Source organism: Octodon degus, unplaced genomic scaffold, assembly GCF_000260255.1.
Source record: "Octodon degus isolate 3935 unplaced genomic scaffold, OctDeg1.0 scaffold00039, whole genome shotgun sequence".
Classification (NCBI taxonomy): Eukaryota; Metazoa; Chordata; class Mammalia; order Rodentia; family Octodontidae; genus Octodon; species Octodon degus.
The window spans coordinates 10,838,839-10,861,828 of record NW_004524615.1 but is presented as its reverse complement, the minus strand read 5'-3'; the positions used below and the strand labels follow the sequence as shown (position 1 = coordinate 10,861,828).

The window sequence follows — 22,990 nt, the reverse complement described above, 5'->3', positions numbered from 1 at the left end:
GTAATTTGTTTCTAATGCTGTGACTCACAGGCATTTGGCAGTGGTCACTCAATTGGAAAAAGTTACTTTGCTATTTTATTTATTTATTTTTGCTTTGTTATTTTAAAGAAAAAAATTCTCCTTGGCTGTCTTTTGCCTCTAAATGGTAGATACTAGCGAACCACCTAAACTATTGAGGTCTTTTCATTTGTCTTGTTACCACACACACACACACACACACACACACGGCTGTCATAGGAAGTCTACTGACTTAGAGAGGGCAACAACTCCCAGATATCCAGGACATCCTCAGCTCTTTGATAAGACAATCATCTTAAACAACTGAAAAAGTCCAACCTACTAGAGAAAGGCAGCGCTGACCTCCATACCTGAAAAGCCACGTGCTTTACAATTAGTTAACCACCTTTATTTTCTTAGAGCCTGTTTCATCAGAATTAGAAACTTGTGATTTAGTACTTTAAGCCACATAAGGAAAAGTCCCCAGTCACGGAGTGTAGTCAGGTTTTACAAAAGTAGCAAAATGAGGTAAATGTTATCTCCTTCCCAGTACAGAAAAGCTTTTGGGGGCCCTGCACGTAGCCATTATGGGTGGGCGGGGCCTCAGGCCCGTTGCTAGGCTGCCTAAGTGCTGTTTCACCCAGAGTCTGCACGCTGGAGCTCAGGTCGCTTAGCAACGGGGTCCTCAGCCACAGCATTTTTCTTAATGAAGGTTTTTTGCAGTTCTCTGTGTGATTACCACTGCTGAACATTTAGACTTATTCCCCGTGAATTACTGACTTACGCCTTCTGATTAGGTACATCTTTGCATCAAAATAATTTTACACAACTTTGTCGAAAGGTTCTTTAACCTTGTACTTTCTATTACAATGGCTGACTGATTGGGTGGCGCTTCCAAACTCTACTTGTCCGACTGTGATTTTTTACATCAGAGTTCCCTAATAAATATTAGGTGGTTTTAGAGACATTGTAGGCCATCTCTCAGGACACTGTGTGGAGGCTGAGTGCTAAGTGTTTCGATTAGGTCTTTATTTCGCAAGCGTGACCTACAACCTCCAAGTGCTGTCATCTCAGAATGGACTTGGAACTATATTATTTTTATAGTTTTCTGAAAGGCATGAGAGGGGAGATAAGAACTAGACTTGGTTGATTCCTGGAAGGCTTTCCCATAAGACATTTCTGACATAAACTACATAGCACTTTTTAAAAATCTTTCATAACAGTTTGAGTAATTGTTGAAATTATATCAAACTACCATCTGTAATGAACTGGCCAGACAATTCAGACTTCAATAGCATCTTAAAAAATGCTACAGCATTTTAAAGCTTTTTCTAAATGCTCATATGTTTAATAGCATCTAAACATCCAATTTTAAAAATTCAGTTTGAAGGTTGTCAAACAAATGGCCCTTTCACCGATACTTTCCTCTTGATAGATGAGTATAATTCTTACCAACATATATTAAATTTGTTTTAGAAGTTATTATTAAAATAATATTTATAAAGCATTATAATGTATCATCTTTTTTGAATTTTATTTTCTCTTTGTTATGAAGATTCATGGTCGAAGATATTATATATAAACCCATCCTTCCTTCTCTTTACCACCACGAATACAAACACAAGGGCTGGCTAAATAGCTCAGTAGATTAAAGCACCTGCAAGCAGGTGCAGGGACTGGAGGTTTGATCCCCGGGCCTGCTGTGCCTGCCCCACAGCTGGGGCGCTGAGATGGCAATGAGACTGGGCGTGGTGGTGTGCACCTGTAATCCCAGCTCTTGGGAGGCTGTAAACAGGTAGATCACTATGAGTCTTGATCTAGTAGTGAGACCCTGAACACCCTATAGACCCTTCCCTAAAATACCAAAAAATAAATAAATAAATAAATAAGAATGAAAGAAAGAAAAAGAAAATAAACACACACACACACACACACACACACACACACCCCAAAATGAAAACAAAGACCTGGATCTGAATTACCCTGCTATGAAATTAACTGCTCTTCTACCTTCTGAGTATAACGTGATCCCTCAAAAATCACAGGCATGCATCGGGAGTGGCGGAGTTTTCTCCATAATTTATTGTACCATGATTGGATGATTTGCACTATTTGTTCAAATGGAATATATTTTCCATTCCAAAAGTTCTAATCCTATACTTAGGGGTCATTGTCTAGGTTTCCAATACCCAAATACCTGCCCACAGAAATGGAAATACCACAGTTGCTCTATTTGATCTGCCAGCCCACTGAAGACTTATGATGTCAGAATCTATACAAAAGTCCTTAGTAAACGTGACTGGCAATCTTACATATCACAGTCACCCACAGCGTTGTAGCCTTCATGCCACATCAAGCTTGTTCGATTTGTTTTTTCTGGACTTGGGCTCCTGCACCTGGGTTTTCAAACAGTTTCCCCACTGTGTCCGATTGACGGAGCCCACTGTATCAAAGTTCCCTCAGGGGCTGGTGGCAGTGAGGCTGCATCTGTCCCTGCCTGGCCAGTGGTTGCAACATCTTTGTCGCGGTGACACTGTACCTGTGTGGTCGCTGTGGAAGTTGTGCTGCTTCGTGAGCCCCACATTTGTTGGAATTGTACTCTGATTTCCGCAAACGTCTCAATGATGACGGCAATAAAGACATTCTGAAAGAAAGTTAGAAATCACCTTTACCAAATGCAGAGAATGAGAAAGCGAAGGGCATCCAAAAAGGAAGCTAAAATCTGCAGAATTAGCACAAAAGGTAGACTTCATTTATATTTTTGCCAGTACCTTAACAAGCCAGGCGAGGAAGAAAATGAGAGTGATGAAATAGAAGTAGGAACGCCAACAAGGAAAGCTATCGATTGCTCTGTACATGAGGAAAACCCAGCCTTCCTGGGAGGAAGCCTCGTACACAGTGAATATGCTGGTGCCTGTCAAGACAGAGGAGAACAGACTGAGTGACGGTGGACTCTGAAATAGGAACATGGTTTTCAGGGAAGCAATATTAATCCGCTCTTTTCCTCAATGGCATACCTTCTAAAATCACACGTGACATCTTATTGTTCTCAGGCTCAGGATTTTGATAAAATCATTTCTGACTTCAAGCCAAGATGATTGCACTATCTCCAGCAATGAAATAATTTTGTCATATCTTTTGCTGTTAAGTCCATCTAATCATGTGGAAAAGGAAATGGACATTCAAGCCAAGTGTAGGTGCAACATGAAAGAAAGAGTACCACGTGAGCTTGCCCCTGGGCCTTAGCACGCTCAGTATATTGGGAAAAACCCGCAGTTCTAAACAAAATGAAATAAATCTAAGAATGGGGTTGCACTTAAAGTCACTTTCTCATCTGGAGACTGAAGTATCTTAGACTCTATACATTAATATAAAGCTTGTCTTTAGATTCCATTATGTTCACTGACATAAAAATGTAAGGTAGTAAGCAGGCTTCTGAACATCGGTTAAGAGAACTTTAAAATATCACACAGAGAAAAGACGTGTTTTATCCTGACAACACTACTTAGGGTGAAACTAAGACACATGAAGATTAAAATAACCTTTGCAAGCATACACAGTAGTAATCCAGGGCTGTGGAGGTAGCCTTGGCCTTCTGGGATGGCGTCCAGAGGCCGTTTTGCTGTGGTGCTATCAAGCTTTCCGGTTTCCTTTGTGTACAAACCCACTAGTGCTGCGAGGTTCAAATGACTTAATCTCTGCTAAACCTTGTACATGGCCATTCTTTTTTTGATGTACTTAGTACAGGGCCTATAGGGTCTCACTACACAGATAGGACTCGTAGTGATCCTCCTGTTTTCAGCCTCCCAAGCACTGGGATTATAGGCGCGTGCCACCACACCCAGTCTCAATCGCCCTCTCAGCATGCCCCCGGGGATGGGGTCTGCACAGCACACTAGAGATCAAACCCTGGCTGCTGCTCTGTGCCAACGCAGGCACTTTAATCCACTGAGTTATCTGGTTGACTCTTATACAGGGGCATTCTTAAGGCATTTCACTTACCATTATTTATTATTATTATTATTAATTAGTAGTAGTAGTAGTAGCATTATTATCATAAAATTGGAAATTTCTTGTTCAATAAAATTTCATGAGGCCTAATCCTACCTATACACATTTGGTCAATTTCGCAGCTTCCCTGGCTCCCAACATATCCCTCCGTCAGTCTTGAGATAAACATCCTGTCTGGTTAAGGTTAGCTATTATTCGGCAGACAACCTGTGTCATGTGTTACTAACTTTGCAAAAGTATAGATAAAGGATGGTTTTGTTGTGATAAAAAAGAAAAATATATATATATATCCACAAGATAGTTAGGATAGATATACAGCTACCTCCTCTTAGTTCATTGAGAAGAAAGGTTTGTACTAGTGTTGTTTAAACAAGATATCATGTCTGCATCTTGTTCTCTAACTACTACGAAGACAACAATATACAATGTATTAATTATCGTAACTGTCCTACTAACCTGTTTTGAAGCTGTTTCATTGCTACTTTATCTTTTTTCTCATTAAAAAGTATTTTTAAAAATGTAAAAAAAAAATAAAACCCATAAAATTTCATGAGAGGGCCAGTGAGGTAGCTCAGGCAAGCACAGGGACCAGGGTCCGATCCCCAGACCTTCAATACCCTTCCCCCGGGTATGCTGAGCGGGCCACCAAGACCTGGTATGGAGATGCACGCCTGTAATCCCAGCGCTGGGGAGGCTGAATGCAGAGAATCACTACGAGTTCAAGCTGTGTAGTGAAACCCTATACCAAATATATTTTTAAAAATTCATGAGAAGACAAAAATAAAATATGCCATTGACTTAGAGTTGTTTATAGAATGGAAATGATATATATTTTATTCACAAATTGATAATATATGACTTTCTTAAATTCTAATGTCATGAGTGAGTTATATTATACAAGATAAACCCAGGTCCATCCCTATTTGTTCTACTGACACACGAACGCACCACTTGGTTATACAAATGACCAAACATTCAAGCTAAGGAGAGAGTGCTCTCATTGTGTGGACCTCGGGTCCCTGCGCCTGTGCTGCAGGTCAGCGTCAAGGAATTCCAAGGCACGCACAGTTACAGGGTGGTGACTGCAGGTGGCGACAAATAAAGAGGTTTCAAAGAAAAGCCAAGGGATAGGAGGAAAGCTTGGCTCTCTTTGGTGAATGCCTTTTACGTATCAATATGTGCTGGTTTATTGCATAGAAAATATAATTTTCTATAGTACTGGCTGTATTTTTTTGTTTTTAAAATACATTTTCACTTTTAGTTGACACACAGGAGGAGTTCATATTTATGTGACACTTCAGTCCCTGTGTTTAGGGAATAATGTTCAGCGCAGAACATCGGCATCTCCGTCGCTCCCGTCATTATTTTTTGTTGCAAGCATTCAAAATCTTCTCTATTAACTACTCGGAAATGTGGAACTCTTTGTTTCCAACCATAGCTATCCCAGTGAGCTGCAGAACGCTGAGAGTTTGATCCTGTCCACCTGCACCCCTGTGACTCCCTCCCGCCACCCTCCCTCCTCCTCCTTCCCCCAAGTACTTCCTTCTCTACAGCTGTGAGATCAACATTTTAGCTTCTAAGCGAGAGCTTCAGGTCTATAGATACTGTCCATTTAAAAATCCTGTTTTGTACACTGGCAAGTCATTGTCACAATAACTGTTGCATTTATAAAGTATTTTTAAATTTTTATTAGTACATGTTTACAGTATACAATTATTCTATTTATATTGGTGAATTGGGACAGGTATATAACATATCCCAATTCTTTCCGTACTCTTCTCCAATCCCATAAAAGTTTTTTGCCAAGATCAGAGTCCTTTCTTTGTTTTATGTGTTTACCAACTTAATCATCATGAGTGCAGATTAACAGAAAGACTACTGGGCCCAAACAGCAGAAAACAAATCCAAGGTTCTTCTACTGACTTAGCAGCTCAGGAATCTTCCACTCCACAGGGTGGAGATGCGGCCTGAGGACACTGTCACCACCACAATTTACAGGAAACACAAAGAAGGTCAGCGGTTAATGAAAGAGCCTCAAGAGGAAAGCAACAGAACCAGCCACTGACCCACACACTTGTTTACGCATGTGATTCATGTTTTCTTTTTTACTATGCTTTTTTTTGTGTTTCCTCTGGCTAGAGACCAGAAGCTAATTAATGAAGCTAATTCTTTTCTAAGACATGATGGTTAGGTTTATAGTGTGGCAAGGAACTCAGGCAAGATGACTTTAAACAAGGCTTTGGGGAAGAAAAGCTCATACAAACCATGAGACTGCCTGAAAATAGAAGAGATTGTTTCCATTAATGCTTCGGGTGCACTGAAAATGGACCATGTTTTTGCTTTTATGGACTGAATATGGAGGGCAATTTTAGCATAAAACAAATAATTTATGTCTCTTATTTTCTTCTAGTTATTGAATGAAAGCAGAAAAGTGCCACAGAAACCCATTATGAATCACCATTAAAGTTTAATAGCTTTACCAATTTGGGTGTTTTCAGGTGACATATGGGACTGTCAGTGCAAGATTAAATCTGAGGGAAACACTGAAAATTTTCTCCTTCCTCCTGTTCGATCTTTATTACATCTACAGCGAAGTTGTTACTTGGAATTAAGGAAAAATAGTACATTTGATATGTAATCTCCAAGATTTCACTCCATTTCCCCTAGTTCAGCAGAGAGAAGAAGGAAAAGAAAATGAAGGCCTGGTGTGGCTCAGAGATCTAGCTTTGCTGCTAGAAAGAGATGAGAAAATTCTAACAACATAGCCAGAAATCACTGCAGGAAATGTTGGCCATTGGAGAAATGCTTCCTGTCCAAGGGAACTATACTAGGAAAAAAGGCTCTGAGGCTGTCCCTACCAAATCCAAGGGCCAAAGCAATCTGCCTCCCCATCACGGTCCTTCCCCATCACATTTTTGCCACTCGTTTTGCAAAACACAAGAAAAGACAATCATTTCTAAAACGATTTTCCTATGCCTGTGAGATAGCTCAGCAGACTAAGCACCTGCTTAGGCAAGCCCAGGGATCAGGGTTCTATCCCCAGCACCACATGCCGTGCTGGCACTGACCCTGGGCACACTGAGTCAGCCATTGAGACCTGGCGTGGTGGCGTGCCCCTGTCATCCCAGCACTGGACAGCTGGATGTAGGAGGATCACTATGAGTCCAAGATGCATAGCGAGACCCTGTACCATACCAAATACATAAAAAAGAAAATTGAAAAAAAAGCTTTTCCCATGCCTGACCAGTATTTATATGAACAGAAATTGAATGTATGATCCCTTCATTTTCTGGGGCACATGACAGCCCTGAAAAAGAGACCATCTGCTTGGTGGTGTTGTACATAAATCAGCTTCCAGGAGGGCTCATTTCCTCTGCCCTCAGGCCCTGTAAGGTGACAGTCCCAGCCCTCCCAGACAGCCCTATGTTCGCTTGTACCAGGCCACTCATGACACTGGGTTCTATGAGCTCATTAGTGTGAGTGTTTCAGAGTTAGGAGGCATGCTTCAGTTCTGCGCAAGGCTCTGAGAAAACCCCAAGATCAGAAAAGTAAACTAGGAACAAATGGTCACAAGGTCTGAGGACACATAAAAGCATTTTTCAAATATTAGCTTTAAAACAAAAGCCTTCCTCCATCTGAATACTGCACAAGTAATTTGGAAGCAAAAGAAACTCTTCTAGTTTATTGCCTCTATTTTACCAACTTTCAAAAATCATTTAAAATGCATGGACACAGGTATACAAACGTAACAAACTTCCCATATTGTTGTCCAATGTGAGAAATGTACAGACAACATATTGATACACAGAAACGTATTTTCTAGAAAGTACTTTTGGCAAGGTAAATGGAATCCCTAATAGAATTCCTGATGGAAGGAGAGGATTCTTTAAGATCTTGGATTCTTCCTTTCTTTCAGTGTATGGACTAAAATTTATAGCTAAAAGACCACATTCTGGTAAGTGAATAATAATTGTACCATCACACCTGGGGATACGATTCATGTGCTTATTAGAGAACAAGACCTCTCTGGAGGCGCTGGGGAGATACCTCAGAGTTCTGCCTGGCAAGCACAAAGACCTGGGTTCGACTGATGGCACTGCATGCCATACCAGCTAATGAGACCCTATACCAAACAAACAAACAAATAAATAATTTTTTAAAAAGGGAATACGCTGATTCCTGGGAGAGCACCACTTTGCCCAGACCCCAAACTCTCTAGATACAAATTAAAATCAAATCATATAAAAGCAAAATCACAGTAACAACACTCAAGTGATCATGTCTCCTGATTTCATTCCTTGTTTTTGATCTCTTCCACTGGTAGCTGGAGTTCATTAGTTAAGAAGAATAACAATCTACATATTGATAAATACTGATGTGGGAACTTGCTACATGCTGTCTACCTTGGGAAACAGAGGGTTTTTTTTTAATGTTATTCCCATCTTTTAAAATGATTTTTAGAGTTATATATACTGCTGTATCATTTTTTATGTATTTGGAACAAGGGCTCACTATGCAGCTCAGACTTGTAGTAATCCTCCTGTTTTCAGCCTCCCCAGTGCTGGGATTACGTGTGTGCGCCACCACACCTGGACTTGGTGGCTGGCTCAGCATGCCCGTGGTGGGGCCCACACAGCATGTGGTTCTGGGGTTCAAACCCCAGCCCCTGCACTTGCTTAAGCCGGAGCTTACTCTGCTGAGCTGTCTGGCCGGCCCATGCTGTATCATTTTCTGCTGACTCTTTTTGTCCCTGAACTAAAAATGAGAAATTGTGACTTGTTTGTGAGAAATAGTCCTGCTTGTTTCTTCTAGCCATAGGTTACATAACCACATCAAGTTATTCCATTCTTAATTGACAGGGCACAAAGTTGTGATAATTAACATAAATTAAAAGCTAGGGTTTATCACTATGCCTCCCTCAAGACAGAATGTATCTGTGTTTTATTCAAATGGTGACCGCTAAAGTTTGGGTGTAGTTCATTCCCCAGGGTTCCTAGGCTTGACACTTGATGCCAATGTGGGCATATTAAGAAGTGGTAGCACTTCTAAGAGGTTAGTCTTAGTGCAAGGTAATTAGAGTGTTGGCTCTAGGAAGTGGTTAGTATGGTTCTGGTGGGATGTCTTTTAATCTTCAGGAGAGTAGATTGATGCAGTAAATGAGCCTGATTCCTGAGCCGCTGTGGCTTCTCTCTTTCCAGGTTGTCTGCCATACTGTGATGCACTTAAGAGACTGATTCTTAATCCATGCTCTTGGGGTCTCTCTCTCTCTGAGCCTTAGACAGCTCATGCCACAAATTGGTGTGGAATCCACATGGACTCTAAGCAGCAAAAGAGCTGGTGTAGAAGAGGGTGCTGATTTCTTTGTTCAATTCCAACTTGTAGCTGAGTTGCACATTGGAGACACATTCCATACTTAAATTTGGTTTTGTTTCGGTGAAATCTTAGGTTCTTTTATTCTCTGCTATATTTCTTATGCAGATTCCCAGCTGCATAGTTAAAAAAATATTTCACTAATAGGCAGGAATGAGAGTCATTTTCTCTGTTTTTTCCCTCAAAATTGCCCTGAACGCATCAACATTTACTTTATACAAAATAGTAAAATGCTCAAGTTGGATGTGTAATAGTAGTAATTTTATCCAATTGTGGTTAATATAAAATATAAAATGAATCTATTTGTCATGGGACAATTTCTTAAAAAGTGAGAGATTCTTAAGGTATACATTTGGATTCATCCTAATAAACCTTGTCCCTGAAGCTTATTGTATCTGTCCTCTTCTATGAAATGAAAATGTCATTGTCCAACACTGGTAAGAACACCCCATCCTTTCCGAGATTCACTGAACAGAGCATCAACTAAATTTCAATTGCTTAGTTGATGTCACCTTTCAGATTATCTTAATGAACAATATATGTTAATGAGTAAAATTTTCATGAGAAATGTTTTCTATCGCTTGAAATTATGTTCGTTGTACTGAAATATATTTTAAAAGTGATTCACTCATGTGTTTTGCTGATGACTGCCCGCCTTCTGATAGACTGTGCTGTCTCCTTGTAATTGCAATCATCTTTAACGCGACTTGTCCACATGCCCAGCTAATGAGCTACACACCCTCAGCTTGGGAACAGCCATTAGGCTAATGAAGTAAGAAACAAGATAAAGCAAAGCACTGCAGCATTTTTATGGCTCTTCTAGAACAAGGAACAAAGGAAAATTGGCTTATTTTACTTTAACCACTTCCAAATATATTTAAGCCATATGTTTCTGAGCTGTTCTTAAGGTTAGACTTCTATCGATATTTTATAGTTCAACATTTTGCCTCACTGATGAAATTATTAAATCTTAACCATTAAATCTTACTGTCTATAGCACTAATTTTTTGCAATACATCAGGGATCACACAGAGAAGGCTTATGTAGTCCCATCAGCAGTGTAGGAGGTTTCCTTTTTCACTAGAGGCTCACCCACATTTGTTATTTATTTCTTGATGATTGGCATTCTAGATGAAATCTCAGTAGTATTTTGATTTGAATTCCTCTAATATCCAGCAAAGTTGAACATTCAACTTTGTATTCTTTGGCCACTGAGATAGATCTTTGGCAAATGGGAAGGGGGCTAAGAGATGTGGGACATAACAACAATTAAGATGTGTCACGGACATATGCCAACTGCCACACTGACTGTCACCATTATGTGTCACAACCATGAAGTGAAAAAAAGATGAAAGTGCTGGAAGGAGATCTACAGACAGAGGAAGGAAAGAGGATGGGGAGGGGAGGAGCAATAAAAAGAAACAACATATATATTAAGCTCATATCCTGCTCCTTAAGATGAATGGTAACATATTTTTACTGCAGATATTTACTAATAAAAAATTACAAGCAAAACGTATGTGTATATATGCTTTCACATATTTTCTAAATTAAAAGTTTTATAAGTACTAAACATTCTTAGTTGACATGCATTTATGAAAACTTAGAAAATTTCTAAACTTCTCAGTTGTAAATTGAAAATGCGCCTAGAAAAGGATCCACTCCATAAGCACATCCTTCAGAAATGGAAAGGAAGTGTTGACAGCAGGAGGCCGCCTTGGCCAAGAAGCTGAGGAGTGAGAGCAGGACCCTCCAAGGACTCCGGGCCCGCGCGCCAAGCAGAGTGCTGCCTTCAGCTGCTGGGCGATTCCCAGGGAGCAGAGAGTCGAGGTGGCAAAGAAGTCACGGGGGACATGTCATGCAGGATACCCCTCGTCTTTGAAGTGCCTGTCTGCCTTTTCAGAATAGCGATTTTAAATCTTGGAAATTTATTTTCTGTACGTTGTCTTAAATGCCCTACACTTAGCCACAGTTCGCTGTCAGTTGCCTCCCTAAACATGCAAATTGTCTCCTCCTCCTGATCTACAGGATGTGGAGCCAGCCAGGCCAGTGTTCTAACCTCAGCCTCGTGTGAGGTGCTAGGGCAGTGATGTACTCATTCGACAGCACTGAAGGATGAAATGAGTTGTAATGAGCGGCTTTTATGCTTTCTCAAAAAGCAAGCAAAATATCTCATGCTATGGATATGGGCTCTTGTATTTTAGCTTTGTCACCTAGCTTTGAAAGATTTATTCAGAATTATAGAGTAAATAAGGTCAATGGGCAAAAATTTTGTATAATCTTAAAGGAGTTTTAGTAGTTATGACATACGAGTTTGAAAAATCCAAAAATTAGAACCAAGTATTTTAAAAAAATACTGAGACATTTTTCTTCCCATTTGGGGATACAGATAGTTCGTGTTTCTGCTTTATCATCCACAAGCAATGGAAACGCTTGCCACAATAAGGTGAGTTTGTTGATCTACTGAAAGATACTGGAGCTAGGGGCACCCTGCCAGTGAGCTATATCCTTGGCCCTTTTCATTTTCAAGTGGCCCAGGCCAGGCTCTAATCCATGATCTTCCAGCCACAGCCTCCAGAGTAACTGGGGTCACAGGTGTGCACTAGCACACCCACATATTATTTATTCTTAGCAGCCAAGCTAATTGAGCTATTAAATAAATGCAGGCTAGAATACCATCCCAGAAGGGCTGGTCTGACAGCTCAGTGGATTAAAGCACCTGCTTAGGCAGACACAGGAACTGGGGTTCGATCCCAGGTGTGTCATGCTGGCCCCACCCCTGGGGCGCACTGAGATGGTGATTCAGACTGGGCGTGATGGTGCTTGCCTGTCTGTAATCCCAGCGCTTGGGAGGCTGAAAACAGGAGGATCACTACGACTGCGATCTGTGTAGTGAGACTCTGTAGACCCTGCTCTAAATACATTTAAAAAAATAAATAAAATTAAAAAAGAGAATAACAACCAAGAATGGAAATAAATTGTTGAAATTTGGGAAGGAAGGAAAGGTATTTGTTTTTTTTTTTTTTTTGGCAGAACCGGGGATTGAACTCAGGCCCTTGCACTTGCCAGGAAAGCGCTTATTCCACTGAGCCATCTCCCTGGCCCCAAAGGAAGGAAAGGTATTTGAATGATATTAGTGATAATAGTGATATTACTGAAAGTGATATAACTTTCAGTAAATGTAAGAAATATAAATAACGTGTGGGTTTAATTTTTAGAAAGTTCTCATTCATGTTATGTTAAATGCCAAATTTCCATGATACACTGAAAGATTGAATTGCATCTTAAAAATTATCAGAGAAAATTTAAAATAAAGATATAGTTGGATGCCATTAATGTTAATAGCACAGTTTGATGATTATGACTAAATATGGAATATTAAGTGCTATAAATTGAAACATGGTAACTTTTTTTCTCATATGCTTTTACACTTACAAGTATACAAAAATATAATATTGCATAGATTTTCTGTCCATTACTAAAAAGCATAGAAAATACTATAAAATAAGATTTTTCATGTGGCTAGAAATGCATATTATTTCTCTGGTGGTTGAGATAAAAATTCATAGCCTTACATGCTAAGCAAATGCTCTTTCATTGAATCACATCCCTAATCCTTTTTTTTTTTAAATTTCATTTATTTGTGTGTGTGTGTGTGTGTGTGTGTGTGTGTGTGTGGCCAGCTCAGCCCACCAGGGGGCGGGGCTGGCTGGCATGTGGTGCTGGGGATTGAACCGCAGTCCCTGTGCTTTGCTAAGCTTGTTCTAAGGAGGTGCTTTAGACCACTGAGCCATCTCACCAGCCCCATCCCTAATCCTTTTTAAAAAATAATTTTATTTCAAGACAGAGACTCATGGAGGAAGGTGTCCAGCCTGAGTTCAAAGTTGAGCTCCTCTGGCCTCAGCCTTCCAGAGTTCTGGGACTACAGACATGCATCACCTGACCTATGCGTGCACTTCATAGAGGAGGGCTGTAGCACTGTTGTGTCTCATTCATCCACATGCACCCGTAGCTATCATTATGCATTATGGTACTGTTATTGTCAATAAGTAATTGTCTGTTAAGAATAAGCAACTCCAAGTTTTAAATTTTACCATCACCTGCTGATTTTCCAGTACTCTACTTCTTTATTTGGTACAGGGTCTCGCTATGCAACTTGGACTTCACCCTCCTGCCTCAGCCTCCCTAGCACTGGGATTACAGGATTGCATCACCACACTTGGTTTTGGTGGCTGGCACAGAGCTTCTGGGATCTGGACCAGCACAGCACGTGGTACCAGAGATCAAAACTGGGTCCTTGTGCTTGCCAGGCAGGTGCTTAGACAGCTGAGCTATCTCCCCAGGCCCAATACTCTTTACATATGAGAATTTCCTACCTACGTATCTTCCCCTCTTGAGAGAACTTTTATAATTTCTTATAGTTTTGTCTCAGTTTTTATTTATGAGAAAGCCCTAAGTTTTTTTATCATTTTTGATAAGTAATCTCTTTGCATAGAAATGTATAGGCTGTTTTTTACTCTTTCAGTATTTTAAATATTTCTTTCACCCTATCTTTGTTTATGTAGGTTCTGAAGACAAATTTAGTATAATTCTTACCTCACAGGTATTTTTTCTTTGTCTTCTAAGATTTTTCTCTTTGATTTTGTATATTGTGAATATATTTTGAAGTGTAATTATTTTGCCACTTATCCTGGTTGGATTAATAAATGGTCAGTTTAAGTGGGAATGCCCACCTAAACTTAGCCAGCATGGTGCTGGGCTCGGAAAATTCACCTGAGAATTGTTGTCAGTGCCATAAAATGAGAACAGGAGGGGAAGCTTGAATATTGCTGGTTTCCCAAGAGAAGCTTTGTCTCGGCTGGTTTTCCTGAGTTCAGTTGTTCTTGTCCTCACTGTTGTGGAGGGAGGCTGTTGTTTTCTTGGGGCGCTCTGGTCTTTGCCTTGGCCTTAAGCATGGCTTCCAGGTTCCAGTGCAGATCTCTCAGCCTATTGGCACAGGTCCTACTCCCTGCAGGAGCAGACTTTCTAGCTTCCACCACTAGCCCTTGGGCCTTCTCAGTGCAGATCTTTGATAAGGAGCTGTATGAGACATTGTCACAGGCACTAGGCCACCCTCTTGACTCCTGTGGACACTGCCATAGGATCCAGGCCCTTGGCCAGGCTTTTCAGGTCTTAGCACGTTGAAAGATCTCTCCCACTTGTCTGCATTTGACATCTGGGATACATGGTATAAAATAATCCTACAAATTTATGGTAATATATTAAATCTATTTCTTTGAAAATCCTGTCTACCATACTATTCTTTGGGACTCCAGAATCTGTTTTTTTGCCCTCATTAATATTGGAAAATTTATTGCCATTATTACTTTAATTTTTTACATGCTTTCTCTTTTTTCTCCTTCTCATACTTCTATTACACAAATATTAGATGTTGGACAATTGTTCTACATGTTTTTCAGATTTTGTTTTTAGTTGTTTTTTTTTCTTTGAACTCCAGTCGGTAAATTTTCCACTGACACAGAACCAAACTCAGTCGTTTTTTTCTTCAGCCGCACTAGCATCTAATTTAGTGATAAACTCAAGGAGGGCATTCTTTATTTTTGTTCTTGTGCTTTTTGCTTTTGGCATTTCCCTCTATTCTTTCATACAGTTTCTCTCTCCTTGCAGCACCCATGTGTTCTGCGGTGATGCCCCACTGGCATCTTTAGCGTGTTAGTCAATCACTTTAACTTTCAAAATCATTCTGAATTACTGAATAGGCTTAAAATGTCTGTCATATCTGTGCCTGACTTTAATGCTTGCTTTGTCTCTTTGATGTCCCTTCCACGGCTTGATTTGCCTTTGAGGATGACTAGCACCTCTGCAGGCCAGGCTCAGCTTGGTGGTTAGCAGTAACCGAGGTAAGCAGGCTTCCTGCGAGTCTCAGCAGGAGCTGGCTGTGGTCGATGTGCTACACCTGTGGGTGTCAGAGGCTTGCATTTCCTCCAGCCTCCTGATGTCTGTCTCCTTTGCTGCTGCTTTCCCTAAAGCATCTTCTAGAAACCAATACAAGAAATGAATGAACTAATGAGTTGATTCTTGAAAGAATGAGAAGAAGATCCAGGGATGGAAGGAACAGAGGAGTGAAAGGCGAAGCAAAGAGGACAAGATGTGATCTGTTCATGTGTAAATACATGGCGAAAGCATGTACTATGTATCCCCAATGTATACTAATAAGGACCTGAGGAAAAGGTAGAATCTGCACATTAAAGGTCTCCAAGATTACAAGGGAGCCCTGTGTACGCCATGAAAGTTAGTGGGGAGGACAGGCCTTCTCTTATCCTAGATTAAATATTTTTTTTTCCAGTTAGCTTGAATCCCCAACCTGAGATATCTAGACAACATCCTTGGCCTTTCCGTCTCAGCCTATGAGATACAGGAAGGCTAGTGGGGCTTCACTCATCTTACCGTCCCTCCTTTAGTTCAGATAAGGCTCTTGGAAGTGGATTCCTTAAAGGCATCACTTTTGTAGGAGCAGGGAGCTCTGGCATTATTTCAGAATCCTTGATTTTCCTCTCCCTCCGCAGCAACCATGTGAAAGTTTTTCTCTGATCTTCTCTATCAGAATCTGGTGGTAAAACTCACTAAAATCGGAGAAACCCCTGAGACTGTGGGAGTTTTTAAAACTGTAGGCCACATTCTGCCATCAGGAATTACTCAACAGCAGTTTGTGTTTTGGGACCTACTGGCTTCTGTTTATCCTGAGTTGTCCTTCTCTGTATTTGCCTGTCTTCAGATTTCAAGAGAGTGGTTTGCCTCATGAGCCGATTCTTCGTTGGCTCTAAGAAGCAAGCTGCTGGCTGTTGAACGTGTTTAATAGTTTTCTTGTTGTGAGCATAGAAGTGACAACTTCTAAGTTCTTCTCAAGTCAAAGCAGAAACCAGAAGTCAAAATAGCTTCTTTTCTAGTTTTTCAATAGATCAGAAATAGTACAGTTAAATGAATACATTTGATTAAAATGAGGCTTAAATCAGTGAACGTAAAGGCGCAGTTCTCTGCACACACATAGCTTGTCTGCTTGAGCACAGTTTGGCTTATGTATTCCTAGCTGCATAGGGCTGAAAATGCCATGTTAGCAGAGTAAAGCTGAACTGAGATGGGGCTGAGTCTCCTGGCTCACTCCAAACCATGCTGTCAGAATCTTTAGCAGGCTATTCATTTATCCTTCTCCCTGAAGGCTTCTGCTTCTAATATCTCAATATCTTTTAATTAATTTTGAGAAAGAAACAGCAATGAGACAGTTTCAAAACAGGTTAGTAGGACAGTTGCAATAAATAATACATTGCATATTGTTGTGCTCATAGTAGTTATTCATAATTCAAGATGCAGACATGATATCTTGTCTAAACACTATTAGTACAAATCTTTCTTCTCACCGAACTAAGAGAAAGTAGCTGTATACCTATCCTAATTAATTTGTATATACATATATATTTTTCCACTACAAAATGGTCCTTCATTTATATTCCCCCTTTTTGTTTAGTTTTGTCAGAGATGGGTATTCCATTGCCATTCAAATATTGTAGGTGCATGAATTCAGCAAAATATTTCAATACAGTCCAGTAGACCACAATAGTAGTGGGTTATCCACAGAACTGGAAATGCCAGAAGTTGCTGATTGGAGCTTTTCATAGATCAGCATATTAATATGGCTTTACTTTTTATACCTTGTGTTTATACTTTTCTGCTGGATAGTTAAGGCCAAGATAAAGCAAGACCTATATAACAGGGAAGTGCTTATTCTACTGAGCCATCTCCCTGAGCCCCAGACCTATATAACAAAAAAAGTAACTTTGTATCTGACAAGATCAGTCAAATCTCCTCAGGATCTACCCTGAAGCCATGTATAGCAGTTTGTAGATCTTCTGTCAGTGTCAGCTACGTGAATGAGTCATGGCTATTGCTTGACCAATTTGCTCTCTGTGAAAGCCTGAGAGAATGTTTTCTCTCCACGTGACTCTCCTTAGGCACACTCTGCATCATCGATCACTTTCCTTTGTGGCCCCACAATTTCCTTGAACAGAAAATTTGGGACACCACTGAGTTACAGGATTTTACAGTACAGGTTCTCTTATGTTCTGAGTCCTCACTGACCTTGAAGGGCTAGGGCCAAAATGTTGGCCACTCTTGTAGCTCCTCTTTTTCTCTAATTTTTTTGATCTGAAAACTTAAGTTGTTAACTCTCCAGAAGAGAAGCTTAATGATAATATCTCAATATTGATCTATTTTTCTGCTGGATTTTAAGAAGCTATAATGTAGTACCAGAGTTTAAGAAAGGAAGAGGAGTGAAAGAGGGTGACAAATCCAGTCATTCATGGAATATGGTTCAAGTTGCCTTATATTAAAACACAACAGACTTAATCAAAACCAGAGAGCTTTGGGCTGCTGTGATCTGGTCTGCTTACACCTCATACAAAGCGTCTTTCTGTGTGCTCATTAGGCATACTGGGAAGGTGGCTGCACAAAGCTGGAGGTCATTTGGCCACCAATCCTACCTTTCCAGCAACCTTCCGGGCTATTGACATCAAGAGGGCAATTGGACATTTACCCCGTAGCCCATGGAGCGAGTGATATTAGCTTCTTATCCGTGATCAAGAATATGGAGACGCGACTCCTAGTAATGTTAGCAGAAGTCCAGCACAGAGAAACACATCCAGTATATGAAGCAATTACTTAATGCTTCAGCAATCTTTTATTTGTTATTCAGTTGATATAAGTAATTCATTGTAGTTTATTAAGCAGTGTAAGACATTCATAAATTTTCAGTGTGTGTAACTTTTATACAACTTACTTTTCAGTCAGTTGTTGGAGATTTAATAATCACCATTTAAAGATATAATCACTACTTAAAATAAAAGGAAACACCTAAGTTCTTTTTTTAATTAATTTATGTGTGTGTGTGTGTGTGTGTGTGTGTGTGTGTGTGGCCAGCTCAGCCCACCAGGGGGCGGGGCTGGCTGGCATGTGGTGCTGGGGGATTGAACCGCGGTCCCTGTGCTTTGCTAAGCTTGTTCTAAGTAGGTGCTTTAGACCACTGAGCCATCTCACCAGCCCAGTTATTTTTGATAAACAAATTATTGTTTTCTGACACAGCCCATAATTATACTACCGACAAAGGAGCTTTAAGAACATCCATAAAAATTCACGTAGGATTAGCAATGAGCAAGCAGGTTAGATATTGTCTCTTTCTGGGAATAAGGAGATGAATTTGAAAGTTTATTCACATTCTTACTTGGTCTGTCTTGTCACTCTCTGCCTTCTTGTCAAGGTAGATGCTTACATATTGGGAATTAGTACCTAAAATGACACTTGTTTCATAATTCTCTTCAACTAGATAATACTTGCTATTGTCTCTATGGGCATATGTCAAATATGCAACAAAATATTTAAGTTCAAAAGCGTACATGGACATTTTATCATCTATGTAAACATTAGTGAGGAAGTGCTTTCATGTGGCCTGCATAATTATTTTAGTCTTTTAACCCTTATTTTTGATCTAGAATTCATGACTACTTCTGGTAAAAAGAGATAGCAATGGTTTGTGATTTACGTGTCAAATGTCTTAAAAAGGCTTCAGTACTCAGAGGCTGGGCATTTGGAAGATGACTGGATCATAAGCTCTATGCTCATCACTGGATTAGTGCACTGAAGAATCTGTAGTGAAATGTTTTGTTAGTAAGTTGGGTGTGGCCAAAGAGATGTGCCACTGGGAGCATGAAGTGAAAGGGTGACTTTCCCTCCCTGACTCTTCCTTTTGTTCTTTGCTTCCTGGCCATCATGACATGGGCAGTGTTTTTCCTCCAATCCCTTTCCTCATGCCTTTCTGCCATGGAGCCATCTGACTATGAACTGAATCCTAAAAACTGTGAGGCAAATTGCTCTTCTCCTCTAAATTGTGGGATTTGGGTGCCACGTCTAGCAGCAGGAAGGTGATGTGGACAGCAATGTAAACGGGTCTTCAAGGTTTACTCCTCATAACCAATTCAAGTCCAGCAGCACCTCCCCTTTTACTTTTCCCCAAAGCTTTAATTTTAGGAATTCTCAGGCCCTCTACAATGTAGGACATACATTGCATATCTTATTTTTTTTCCCAGTAAAATGCAGGATTTTAAGAGTTTGCCCATATTTTAAAGTTTATTTGTTTCTCTTTGCAGATTGCAAAGAGAATCCACAAGATGAGACAATTTCTTCTTTTTGTCATCATACTCAGTGTGTCTAGTATACAAACACAAGTATGTTCATTGTAAGTTCGATAAGCAACTTAAACTAAACAGCAGAGTATGGGTCAGGGAAAGGGCTAACATTTAAAAAGAATATGTGCAGGGAAGAATGTGTTAGAGAATGAGGCCAGTAGGAAATTTAGAGGTCAACAATCTTTGAAAGCTGGCCAGTCTGCTCATCTGTCATCTTGGAGGGGCTCCAACCAAGCACAGTCGCATTAATGGCTATGAGGAGATGAAGCTTGGGGCCGGCTGGTGACCTACACCTGCTGCGTGAGTTCCTGATGCCTGTGGCAGCAGACCTGCCTTGCTGCTGCCTGAGTATGGGCCATAGCCCTCAATGCTATGTGGTCACTCCTGCCACGCCCCAACTCCCTCTTCTTGAAATCTCTCCGTTAGTTACATGGCTCTCCTCTCCAGACATGGGGCTTACGTTGTCTTTGCAGACTCTTTTGTTACTCATGGGAATTTTTCTTCCTGGTTCTCAGCAAGGTGGACAGATCTGTTGTTGGACTCTGTGCTGGGAAATCCCACTGGGGCCAGCACATAGGTGCTTCCAGATCTGTTCCAGTCTTTTTCCTTCCCTTTCCTTTCTCCTGGGAGTTTGAGGATGCTGGCCTCCATGCTAGCTCAAATAGATTCCACATTAACAGGCCACTCATGGGTGGTAGGAAACAATAAAACCACCTCAATATTTCAAATTTTACATTGCTGTATTAAAGTGGCTGAGCCTTGTAACACATTTTCTTTAAATGTTTTTTTTTTAATTTTATTTATTTGTGTGGGGGGGGAGGGGGTTTGAACCGTGGTCCCTGTGCTTTGCTAAGCTTGTTCTAAGTAGGTGCTTTAGACCACTGAGCCATCTCACCAGCCCCCCACTGAGCCATCTCACCAGCCCCTTTGTAACACATTTGTAAAGGCCACATTTTAGTTCATTTCATTCTCACAGCTACTTTAATATGATTAATCCTACTTAATAGATAAATAAACTACATTTGAGGCATGTTAAGTCTATTGCCAACATCACCTAAGTATGTAGTACTTTAGATTGGACTCCACCCTGCAACTGAGGCCATATCCTCCCGTTTCGGTCAGTTTTCCCAGGGTGGCCCTATTCTCATGTGCATTCTATAGCCTCTGTGAATCTAGGCTGCATTTTTTGCAGTTTCTGAAGTCAAGGGTGGAGCCCTAAAAAAGAGAAATCAGTCTCTGCAGGAGCCAAGTGTAGGGCAGGTGTACTGACCAGTCAATCACTAAGCAACAGACTGAATATAAGATATAACTGAAGAGTTTGTGCAGGAAGTCAGGAGATGGAGTCCAAGGTGAGGGCATGGTGTGGAATTCCTCCAAAGAAACAGAAGCAAGTCTACACCTCTTACTCCCTTTTATTCCATCAGGCTATAAGCTTTCTGCTTGGTACCACTTATACCTGGGTTGGATCTTCTATTTTTGGTAAATCCACTCAATTATACCCAGAACTATGCTAAGTCAATCGATTGCATATCTGTTACTCACGGTGACACAACAGTTAACTATCACAGTAGGGCAAGAGTTTCTGCTCTTTGTAAACATTAGCCATGTCTTAAAGATAGTAGCAGATTGTTTGGGGTCATTACTACAATGAAGTTTGTAATCAAAGGTCTCAGCACTTTCCTGTGCCATTTAGAGAGATCTTTGGGTGCTAGGTCCTTTTTGTGTCATGGAAAAAGGCCCATGGCCCAGGATAGCAGAGCCATGATAGTTTAAAATGCATTAGGCACTTCTAATCCAAAGACACTTCAGATGAATTCTGGTAATTAACCCAGAGGACTAGCAATGCTGAGTTTCCTAGGACTTTCCTACATTATGTCTATAGAGAGGACCATCCTATTACATGCTAGCTCCCTTCTGTGTTGTAGGTCTGTATCAACACCTGGTAAGTCCACTCTTGCCACTAACATCTCACAAATGTGGAGGACACTGTGGCTTCAGGAGGCTGAGCCACATCCTCACGTCACCAAGGAGAGTGACGAGGAGCAGCATCGGGAGGTACATGTGCTTGGCCAGCAGAAATGTCCTCTCCATTCCGCCATGCATGTCTGAGCCTCCTGGAATGCTCCCTGTCTAGGTTTTGAGGAATCTGAACAAATTCTTGTCTGTATACTTTGTGAAAGCAAAATTCTGCTTTTAAAGTTAGACAGACTAGCTCTGGGAGGGGAAGAGGAGGGAGGAGAAAATCCTTCTTTGTCTCGGATTAGCAAGAGTTCTCTTCTGCTTCTGCTGGGGGAGGGGAGGGAGTGTTTCTCTGCTTTCTTTCTCTTCCTCTCTGTTCCTTGGATTATCATCGAACAAAAGTGGGATTCAGATGGTTTTCAGAAAAACTTCAGATTTAAAACTTAAAATAGCAAGGTTTCAGTCATTCTTACTAATCTACTCAGTAAATCCAAACAACAAAGTTTTTAAAAATTACTCTTGAAATTCTAACTGAAATTCTAACAGCCGTGTTTCTTGATGCAAAGTCAGCCATTTGGGAATAAAATATTTAATAGTGAACTTATTTTATAAGAAATAAATGTGCTTTGATTCTTAATAAAGTGGTGATCTTATGGACTTGGCTTATTAATTTATATCTCAGGCCTCTGGGCAGACCCTGCTAGCCTTCCCTGTAGACTCCTTCTTCCAATCTTCCTGCACACATGGTTGCTCTGAGGAATCTCCTGCTAGGAGGTGTGGCTGTGTGACACAGACCTTCTGATCAGATGCCTCCAAACCATTACCAGAGCCCTTTCCCTATGCTATTTTTCTCTTTGTTCCTCTCACCTAGAGAAAGAGACACCATGGTCACCCTGGGAAAGGACGTTGAGGATGGCAGAGCCACAGCCCATGGCTCTGGTTTGAGATTTCCTGGTGCAGAGTTCACATACCCACCACTTCCCTAGGTGGCGATTTCAGAAGGAAACCAGCTCTCTGTCTTCCATGAGGTACTGTACCTTACGATGTCTGTGCAAGCTTGTTTCATTCCAACTCTTGGCATAGACACATATTCAAAGTAGTTTCTGGCCCACTGACACAGTTCTCAGAAATTTTTGTTGTTCAGTGATGTCCATTTGGAAAGAAATGCTAAGTAAAAATTATCATGTAGAGATTTTTGAGATTTCACACAGATTTGATAGCTCAGGGAAACCAAGGAAGAGATGGCTCAGAATGGCTTTCCAGAAATCTGCTCATTTTTTCCTTACTAAAGCTATTCAGTCAGCTTTGCTGTGAGTGCTGGCAAGCGGAGCCACAGGAATTCACACTCCACACAAATTCTTAGCTCAAAGAGAGAATTCTCCCCATAGATCTAAAATAATGAGATAAAACTTATTATTTAA

At 40.6% G+C, this 22,990-nt stretch overlaps 1 protein-coding gene across 1 annotated transcript in view; it reads right to left on the bottom strand.

The window, feature by feature from the left end:
* Nalcn (sodium leak channel, non-selective) overlaps positions 1 to 22,990 on the bottom strand; it is a 357,549-nt gene that overhangs the window by 241,529 nt on the left and 93,030 nt on the right. Inside the window, exons 6-7 of the mRNA XM_012514741.1 lie at positions 2,769 to 2,911; positions 2,537 to 2,641 (exon numbers count right to left, since the gene is read on the bottom strand). Of these exons, the coding sequence (XP_012370195.1) occupies positions 2,537 to 2,641; positions 2,769 to 2,911 (248 nt within the window). The remainder of the gene's footprint in view (positions 1 to 2,536; positions 2,642 to 2,768; positions 2,912 to 22,990) is intronic.